Source organism: Aedes albopictus, chromosome 3, assembly GCF_035046485.1.
Source record: "Aedes albopictus strain Foshan chromosome 3, AalbF5, whole genome shotgun sequence".
Taxonomy (NCBI): domain Eukaryota; kingdom Metazoa; phylum Arthropoda; class Insecta; order Diptera; family Culicidae; genus Aedes; species Aedes albopictus.
In genome coordinates, this window is record NC_085138.1 from 126105681 (window position 1) to 126116149 (window position 10469).

The 10469-nt window shown below is 42.6% G+C and overlaps 1 protein-coding gene and 1 long non-coding RNA gene across 3 annotated transcripts; both read left to right on the forward strand.

The window, feature by feature from the left end:
- The first annotated feature begins 334 nt into the window (after nt 1-334).
- LOC134290349 (uncharacterized) lies at nt 335-6472 on the forward strand. Its single transcript, XM_062857469.1, has 2 exons — nt 335-840; nt 906-6472. Exon 2 carries the CDS (start codon nt 1250-1252, stop codon nt 6470-6472), a length of 5223 nt encoding a protein of 1740 aa, XP_062713453.1. The 5' UTR covers nt 335-840; nt 906-1249.
- A 166-nt stretch (nt 6473-6638) lies between these two features.
- Nucleotides 6639-10463, forward strand: LOC134291200 (uncharacterized). 2 transcript variants are annotated; one of them, XR_009998965.1, is made up of 4 exons: nt 6639-7592; nt 7658-7725; nt 7783-7852; nt 7908-10463. It is a non-coding gene; the product is annotated as an uncharacterized LOC134291200 (long non-coding RNA). The 2 variants fall into 2 exon arrangements; XR_009998966.1 differs by having other exon boundaries at nt 7658-7928.
- Nucleotides 10464-10469: the final 6 nt, after the last annotated feature.

The window sequence follows — 10469 nt, forward strand, 5'->3', positions numbered from 1 at the left end:
CATGGAGGATTTTCTGTTTTTAGAGATATCCCTGAAAGAATGCCCGAAAAAAAAATCCAGGAAGAATTTCTGGAGAAATACATATAACAATACCTGGAGGAACTCATGAAAGAATCTTTTCATGAATTTCTGAATAAATCTCTGGAAGAATATCTGCTGAAATCACTAATCAAAATCATGAAAGAACTTGTGGAGATTAAGACATTTCATAAAGAAATTTATTGAAGAAACCCGGAAAGATTTTTCGAAGTTATCAATGGGGAAATTCCTAAAAGAACCTTCGGATTACTTTAGAAAATGAATTCCAGGTGTTCGCTCCGTGTTTGGTCACTACAATCACAGAGAACAGACATCCAGGCTAGAACAAATTTCATTCGGAAGGTTGTGTAAGGATTTGAATCTTTACTTGAGTAAGGTTGCAAACCAATACACAATGACAACATTAACGCCACCAAACACCATATTGCCACAGTCAGTGGTGAATTGAAACATTTCAAGTGGTGAATTAAATTAGTATGGGAAATTAACCGATTGCAGCGCCACGCTATTGCCACTTGTGTTGCCGATTTCAAATGGCCGTTAAATTCCTTACACAGTTTCGGAACTGGACTTGGATGTCTGTTCTCTGTGCTACAATCTTTTTGGCAACACGACGTTACGAGATACGAGAATGACAGTTGTCAACGTCAACGTTGGAGATGATGAAGAGGAGAAATGTGATGACTCATGGAGAAAGTGATTTTGGAATGCTAGGTGGGAAATTGTCGAAGAAGTTAAAATTGAAATTATTGTCGGAATATTGTGCGGATTAAAGTAGGAGATTTTTTGATTGCTGATAAGGTAGAGGGTAAATGAATTAGATGGATAAAAAGTTAAATACTTACCTATATGTATATGTTTTGTAGTATATATCGCTGAGGTGTGATAAAGACCCTTGTTGAGCGACGTACCGTTACGCAGTGGCTCATAATTAGTGAGTAACAAATAATATTGAATTATTCCAAATATTGAATTCTGATGCTTAATTTAGTAGGGTAAAGGAGGATTCATTCATTAACTATTGGGTACGTTCGGATTGGCCAAAGAGATATCAGTATTTTGTAAGTATACGATTGTATGGGATAATTAAGTATTCTAATTAAAGGTCATTTGCAGTTTGAGCTGTCTACACCAAGATTGCTACAGAAATTGATTTCCACTAGTCCGAACAAACTCAAAAAAATACTGTGGTATTTGAGTGCTGTTAGTCATGAGCAAGATCGGGGAAACCTCGTCAAGACCTGCAAACGTCACGGTGTGTCTTGGATGTGCTGCAGGATGCAACCAGTCGGATTCGGTGGAGGACATGGTGCAATGTGACACCTGCGAGTCGTGGTGGCACTATGCATGCGCGAAGGTCGACGAAGCAATCAAAGATAAAAGCTGGAGTTGCGTCAAATGTCCCCCCAGAAAGACACGTTCCCGATCTGGTAAGTCATCCAAAACAAAAGCTTCTGGAAGTTCTTCATCGAGCATACGGAGGGCGCAGTTGCAGTTAGAACTGAAGCGATTAGAGGAAGAAGGTCAACTTGCTGACAGACTGTATCAGGAGAGAGAGGAAGAAGAAAGAAAAGCCAGGGAAGAAGAAGCTGCGCGTAGAGAAAAACGTTTCACAGAAAAGCAGGCTAGGGAAGAAGATTTGTTGCAGAAACGTTTCGCACTTTTGCAAACGCTGACAGAGCTTGACGATGATGTAAGTGAAGGCAGGAGCGAAGATGGTCAGAGTAGCGTAGTTACAAGCAAAAGTAAGGTTGAAAATTGGATGAGTCGGCACATGCAGGGAAATAGCTCTGGGTTAGGTAAAGCTAATTGCCAAACGGAGGCTTCGCCAGCTAACGCGACGTATTCTAATGATCTAGTTACTAAGCGAGGATGCACGGTTACGCTTCCGACAACTTCAACAGTCAAAGTCTTGGGTCAAGGGGTGGCGGCGTCGGGTGAAGTGCGAAATAACAGTGTGAAGCAACAAGTGTGTGATAATTTGGCGATGATACCGTATCCTATGAGATCACATTTGGAATTTGCGGAGAGAATGGTGGGATTCGCCGGTGGATCCCCTGGCGTCGGAGAAGTTGGTGGTTTGGTCGATGCAACGATACAGCGGAATGCCGAGGAAGCTGTACACTCAGACGGTGAACAAGTTCGTTCGATAAGTCGCATAGATCCCAGCACGCGGATAGCTGTTTCTCCCTTGGGCAACAATCCATTAAACAGTACACCGTTATCCGGTAGACTGACAGCTGGGCCTTCAGCTCAACAATTAGCGGCCAGACACGTAGTACCGAAAGATTTGCCAATATTTTTCGGAGATCCGGTTGATTGGCCGCTCTTCATTAGTGCGTACAAAACCTCTACCGATTTGTGCGGCTTCAGTGATGGAGAAAATTTGATGCGCCTTCAGCGATGTTTGAAAGGAAATGCATTGGATGCAGTAAGGAGTCATCTGTTGTTACCATCGGCCGTTCCTCTTATCATGTCTACTTTGACTACCTTATTCGGTCGTCCAGAGTTGATAGTCCACAACCTCCTCTCCAAAGTGCGTGAGTTACCACCTCCGAAGGCCGATAAGTTAGAAACCCTTGTCAGCTACGGGCTATCAGTTCAGAATCTGTGTGGGCACATTCGTGCTTCAGGGTTGGACCATCATCTGAACAATCCTAGCCTTCTTCAAGAGCTTGTTGGAAAGCTTCCTGCCTCGATTAAACTTGACTGGGCGTTGTACAAACGCTACTTGCCAGTAGTTGACTTGGGACGTTTTGGAGATTATATGGCATCAATGGTGGCAGCTGCAAGTGATGTCATAATCCCTGTACCTATCGAATCAACTAGAACTGAACGACCTAAATCCAAAAGTTTTGTCAGTGCACATGTACAGGATGAACAAGCTGAAGACTACAAAATGAAATTTTCTCCAAACGCTACTGTTACGGACCAAAAGGAAGGAGCGGAAGAAATCCACTGTCTGTTGTGTAACAAATCGGGGCACAAGTTACGCGACTGTGGCGAATTCAAAAGGCAATCGTTGGCTGGGCGCTGGGAAATCTCAGAACGATATAATCTCTGCAAGCGTTGTTTAATCCCACATGGAAGATGGCCGTGCAAGGCGAAGTTAGACTGTGGCGTAGGAGAAAGCAGAGATCGTCATCATAGCTTGTTACATCCTGGGAAGCCAACCCGAACGTCCATACCATCATCCACGGCTCATTCTGGAATCATTGGGGCACACGGCTATGATCAAGGTGGAGTAATGTTCAAGATAGTTCCAGTTATATTGCATGGAGACCGAGCATCAATCGAAACCTTTGCGTTCCTCGATAGTGGTTCATCGTTGACGATGGTGGATGAAGAGTTAGCGGAACAAATTGGAGTTACCGGGGAGGCAAAGCGGTTGTGTTTGAAATGGACAGCAAATGTTTCGAGAGAAGAAGCAAGATCGCAGCGCATCACGATGGAAATTTCCGACATCAAGGGTACAAATCGTTATAAAATATCTAACGTCTGCACCGTCGCCAAACTTGACCTTCCTGAACAAACATTGGATTTTGTGGACCTAGCCGCTAAGCATTCGTATCTCAAAGGATTACCGGTTGCAAGTTACGTGAATGCTGTTCCGAGGATCCTCATTGGACTAGAACACACTCATCTGAAGGTCACTCAACGGAAGCGAGAAGGCCGAGTTGGTGAACCAGTGGCGGCTAAGACTCGTCTAGGCTGGACTGTATTCGGCCGTGCTGGTATCGGCTTTGACGTTGGAACCTCTTTGCATATCCGGGAGGAATCTTCCGATCAAAATCTGCATGAGTTGGTCAAATCCTTTTTTGAAGTAGAGTCGTTGGGAGTTGAAGTTAAGAACACGTTGCTATCTGAAGAAAACCAGCGTGCAGTGCGGATTCTCCGGGAGACTACGAAGCGGACCGTTAATGGCAGATATGAAACGGGTTTGCTATGGAAAAAGGATGTGGTGGAATTCCCTGAAAGCTTTGGTATGGCAGTGCGTCGATGGAAATCATTGGAGAAAAGGTTGCGAAATACTCCGGAGCTGCAGGCGAACGTAGAACAACAAATTCGTGATTATCTGAAGAAAGGATATGCACATAAAGTCTCCAAAGAAGAGCTAAGATCGTTAAATCCTAAGCGATCTTGGTTTTTGCCTCTTGGAGTCGTATTGAACCCGAAAAAACCCGGAAAAGTGAGACTAATATGGGACGCAGCAGCCGAGGTTGGTGGAGTATCGTTTAACTCTGTACTCCTTAAAGGACCGGACTTACTAACGTCTCTTCCGGCAGTATTGTGTCGATTCCGGCAACGGCAGGTGGCAGTCAACGGAGATATAAAAGAAATGTTCCACCAAATCCAAATTCGTGGTGAAGATCGGTCGGCTCAGCTGTTTCTGTTTAAAGGAACTAACGGAGAATTAGAGGTGTATATGATGAACGTGGCCACATTCGGATCCTCATGTTCGCCCTGTGCCGCACAATATGTGAAAAATTTAAACGCTAAACAATGTGAGAAAGAGTTTCCTGAAGCAGCAGCTGCCATAATCGAGAATCATTATGTTGATGATTATCTCGATAGCAGAGATACGGAAGATGAAGCGATAAAGTTGGCACTGGATGTTAAGGAAATACACGGTAGAGCAGGATTCGAGATAAGGAACTGGATGTCGAATTCTGAAGCGGTCTTGAAACGGGTCGGGGAGCAGAGCATAGATGACATGAAATCGTTTGCAATGGACAAATCTGGAGCAGCAGAACGCGTTTTGGGACTAGTGTGGCTGCCCTGGTCGGATGAATTCACGTTCAACATGGAATTTCGAGAGGACTTGAAGCCCTTGGTATTTGAAGAAGTGATCCCTACAAAACGCCAAGTATTACAGGTCGTCATGAGCTTGTACGACCCTCTAGGGATGATATCGACGTTCCTGATTCATGGGAAAACCCTCATACAGAGTATCTGGCGTGCTGGCATTGATTGGGATGAGCACATTCCTGAGTCTCTTGTCGTAGCTTGGAAACAATGGATTGGGTTGATCGATGGATTGCAGAATGTGAGAATACCGCGCTGTTACTTTCCGGGATATTCGCCGGAGAGCATTGGATCACTAGAGCTACACGTGTTTGTCGATGGAAGTGAGAGTGCGTACTGTTGCGTTGCGTATTTCCGCATAGTTGACCGTGGTATAGCGCGATGTGCATTGGTAGCATCAAAAACCAAAGTTGCGCCGCTAAAATTCCTATCCATCCCTCGAATGGAACTCCAAGCTGCCCTCATAGGAGTACGTCTGGCTAGGATGGTAGAAGAATATCATTCCCTGCTTATCACCCGTCGATACTTCTGGACCGATTCATGCACAGTACTAGCTTGGCTGAGATCGGATTCTCGTCGGTATCGACAGTTCGTTGCGTATAGGGTTGGCGAGATACTCACAAAATCTGACGTGAAGGAATGGAATTATGTGCAGTCGGCGTTGAACGTTGCTGATGACGGAACGAAGTGGAAAAATGGAGTGTCGTTCGGCCCAGATAGTCGTTGGTATGCCGGACCTAAATTTCTTCGTGAAAGTGAACAATGCTGGCCTAAAATGGAAAAGACGCTTGTGGCAACAGATGAGGAGTTAAGACAACCGGTTCTGCATCACGTCGAATTAGCTTCTCCGTGGATACTTGTCAACCGTTTTTCGCGCTGGGAAAGACTTCTTCGATCGACGGCGTACGTTCACCGGTTCTTGAATCGTAGAAAGCAGTCTATTGCAGGCGATGTAATACTAACGAAAGAAGAGTTGCAACAGGCAGAAAGATCTTTGTGGCGGTTAGCACAGTCGGAAGCGTATTCGGAGGAATTGCGAATATTGGAGAAAAATTGCAATCATAAAAGGGTAATCGATTGTCGTAGCCCTTTAGTGAAGTTGTCACCATTTGTAGATAAGCATGGGGTGATTCGGATGGAGACGAGATCATTGAATGCAGCCTACGCACCGTGCAGTATTGTTATACTTCCCCGTTATCATCGAGTGACCTACCTTATAGCAGATTGGTACCACCGACACTACGGTCATGCAAACAATGAAACCGTGGTGAATGAAATACGGCAGATTTTCCACGTGTCGCGGTTACGTACACTTGTCAGACAGGTAGCAACGGAGTGTCAATACTGCAGGGTGAAGAAAGCCAAACCTCAGATACCAAAAATGGGACCTCTACCGGATGTAAGGACAACACCATACGTTCGACCCTTTACGCATACTGGCGTAGATTATTGTGGCCCATTCCTCGTGAAAGTTGGAAGAAGCTTGGTGAAACGATGGATAGCGCTCTTTACTTGCATGACGGTGCGAGCGATTCATCTCGAGATTGCTTGTAGTTTATCAACGGAATCGTTTAAAATGGCAGTGCGGCGTTTCATTGCTCGACGAGGAGCGCCCTTACCCAAGTAACACACATGTTATATAAAAGTTACGACAGCGCAAGTTTTGGTTGTATAGAAGTTTATTTTACGTTATTTCAACACTATGTTAGAATTACGTAAAATAAACTTCTATACAACCAAAACTTGCGTTGTCGTAACTTTATTATAACATGTGTGTTGCTTGGGTAACCATCTTCAGTGACAATGGAACTAATTTTCGTGGAGCAAGTAACGAACTGAAAGAGGAATTAGGTGTGATAAATCAAAATCTAGCAGCTTCGTTCACAAACGCCACAACAGAATGGCGGTTCAATCCACCATTTGCGCCGCATATGGGAGGGTGCTGGGAAAGGCTCGTGCGCTCAGTGAAATCAGCTTTAGCGGCTTTACAGATGGATAGGAACCCAGATGATGAAACTTTGTGGACTGTAGTTACTGAGGCTGAAGCCATTGTTAATTCCCGTCCTCTTACGTACGTTCCGTTGGATACGGAAGACCAAGAAGCGCTAACACCAAATCACTTCTTGATGCTGAGTTCGAGTGGGGTTTGTCAACCTCAGAAAGAGTTGGTGGACGATAGAAGACAGATAAGAAGTAACTGGCGGCTGATTCAAAATCTTTTAAGCCAGTTTTGGATTAGATGGGTGAAGGAATATCTGCCGACGATAACGAGACGGACGAAATGGTTCAAGGAGACCAAACCAGTACAAAATGGAGACGTAGTGGTGGTGGTTGACGAAGGTTCTAGGAATGGATGGATACGCGGTCGAGTGGTAAGAACGTTACCAGGCAAGGATGGCAGAGTACGGCAAGCTGATGTTGAAACGAATGCTGGAGTTATCCGTAGACCTGTTGCAAAGATAGCGATCCTGGATGTAGTTGAAGGTAAAGTCTGAAAGGCATTACGGGTCGGGGAATGTTCGCTCCGTGTTTGGTCACTACAATCTTTTTGGCAACACGACGTTACGAGATACGAGAATGACAGTTGTCAACGTCAACGTTGGAGATGATGAAGAGGAGAAATGTGATGACTCATGGAGAAAGTAATTTTGGAATGCTAGGTGGGAAATTGTCGAAGAAGTTAAAATTGAAATTATTGTCGGAATATTGTGCGGATTAAAGTAGGAGATTTTTTGATTGCTGATAAGGTAGAGGGTAAATGAATTAGATGGATAAAAAGTTAAATACTTACCTATATGTATATGTTTTGTAGTATATATCGCTGAGGTGTGATAAAGACCCTTGTTGAGCGACGTACCGTTACGCAGTGGCTCATAATTAGTGAGTAACAAATAATATTGAATTATTCCAAATATTGAATTCTGATGCTTAATTTAGTAGGGTAAAGGAGGATTCATTCATTAACTATTGGGTACGTTCGGATTGGCCAAAGAGATATCAGTATTTTGTAAGTATACGATTGTATGGGATAATTAAGTATTCTAATTAAAGGTCATTTGCAGTTTGAGCTGTCTACACCAAGATTGCTACAGAAATTGATTTCCACTAGTCCGAACACCAGGCATTATTTCTGAATGAGGAACGTCTACAAATTACGTTAAGGGTGGGTGTTCGTGATAATCTATAAACAAATTTCAGAGGAGAACCATTACAAAACGTGTGCCAGGGAGGAAATGGAGGGTTATAGAACGTTGAAAATGGACATCTTTTGCGTGACCTAATTTATGGAATTTCCAAAGAATTGATCTTCACCTTAAGGTGAAGATATGATGGAACTAAAGGCATCCCAAAAAAATCTGAAGGAATATTATGATTTTTTTTATGGAATCCCTTGGGAATTTCATGAAGAATTCTAAACTCTGGACTTTCTAAAAATAAAACGCTGGAATCCGTGAATAATTCTCTAAAATAATAACCCGGAAGAATTTCTGAAATAATCCATAAATAAATTTCTTAAGCATGGAAGGTTTTCTAGAAGATTTCTTGGTGAAATTTCTGGAGGTTCCCTCAATTTCTGGAGGAATTTCTGAAAAAAAATCATGGAATATATTTCTTCAAGAATGTCATTCGTAAGTTGCCATGAAAATATTTTAATGAGATATGCCGATACAGTAGACGTTAGATAACTGCAACATGTTAACGTTTCACTTAGCGAACGAAATTCGGTAACTGTAACGACTAACAGATGTCAACAAGTTGTTAAACGACAAAAAATAACCGTGAACGTTATCCGACTGATAACTTGGGCTAACATGGTGCACCATTTTGACGTTTGGCGGTGCGATAACTGCAAATTTGTTGCACTTACCGGACTTGCAGTTAAAAAGTTTTGCAGTTAAACCGTTTGCACCGACCGAACGTCTACTGTAATATGTAAGAGAATGTGTTTGTGGACCTCATGAAAATGCTTCCAAAAAGGTTGCTGATTATCCATTATGGTTTACAAAAAAGAAGTGCTTATAAAATAAGCGAGGAACTTCAAAGTAATGCAGTAAGAAATCATTAGTAGAATTCATACACAATATAGCAGAAGATCGAATATTGAGCTCAAAAATATGCCTAATATGCACGATGAAAAAGTACAAATTCTTTAAAAAATACCACTTTTATTGCTATCAGGTTTAAAAAGATGGTTCTTGAAATGCTGGCGAAAAAAACCTTTGTCGTTTTCTCATCGGCGTGGGAAATTTCGATCGGCGGTGTGGAAAAATATGAACAGCGGCACGCCGGGTCAACTTGATTGGCGGCGGCGGCGTGAAAAAATCGTCGGCGACGGCGGCGCGGCGCGGCGGCGCACACGTCTTTCAAAGTGTATTGGAGGCCATTTGTATTTCACGGAATGTCCAGCTACCACAATATCAAGTTGCTCATAGAATTATGAGGTATAATGGACATCAACGTGACTAAATTTCTTGAACATAGTGAACACAAACTATGGTAGATGTTTCAGATCTTAAGAAAATGAATTCCAGAGTAGTTTGGATGGATGACCTAGATCACCCAATTCAAGTACCATTAATTTTCTAGGGGTGCTTAGAGGCTTTTTGAGTACCGTAGACAATGTTCTGTAATCATTCATCGTGTATAAAATTTGGTTGAGAATGTTTGATTTGTGTCACAAACTTCGGAGTACTTTGGAGGCCTTAGAATAGCTCTGGGGTCAAAACTTCAACAGACTATGATGGGTAGTAATACATTGCATGTCTAGGGTCAGTGAAAACTTTTGATGATTAGCAAAACGATGAAATTTGAGCAAAAACATGTAGAATTTATAAAAATGAAAAAAAAAGCCACGTATTTTCGCCTCCCCGCAAAAGGGGGGAGGGTGCAAAGGGGGGAGGTACCATGCATTTCTTAGCACAACTATTCCCCTTGACTATAAAAAAAATCCGGGGTAAAATGTTTTAAAACAAAGAAGATGTTGCATTTCTGCCAAAATTAGATCGTCCCAGGTGTTTACGGGTTAATAAAAGTACTTCTATTACAACCTTATACGGATAAATACGTTTGATAGTATTTTATTTAACCTATGTGCTGTGAAATTTTGACACGATTTGAATCAGCTTTCACATAGTTATTCAGATATTTCGAAATCGCCTAAAAGATTTCTGAAGGACTGAAAACAAACCATCAGCCGTAAAAAAATGCTGTAATGTATAGTTTATTGCATTGATAACTGGACTGCGACAGAGTGCGAAATCTTAAATAAAAGTGCGATATTGCATCAAATCGTTCCGGTGTCTTCACCGCACTTATTCATCATGAGCTAATGAATAAGTGCGACGAAGACACCGAAATGATGTGACACCAAATCGCACTTTTATTTGAGATTCCGCACTTCCTCGTCGCACTTTATACTGCGCAATGCGCAATACTATCGAAATCACTTGTAGGCTACAAGTAGGGTACAAGTTGTAGCCAAAACATAGTCGTTTGTCCAGGAGTAGTTTTGGAAAACAATATGCTAGAAGAAAACTGTTTTTGATTTCGAGAAAATATGAGGGGGGCAAAGTCTCCACAGGGATCGAGTCTCCTCAGTCTCCCCTACAGAGAACAGAGAACGA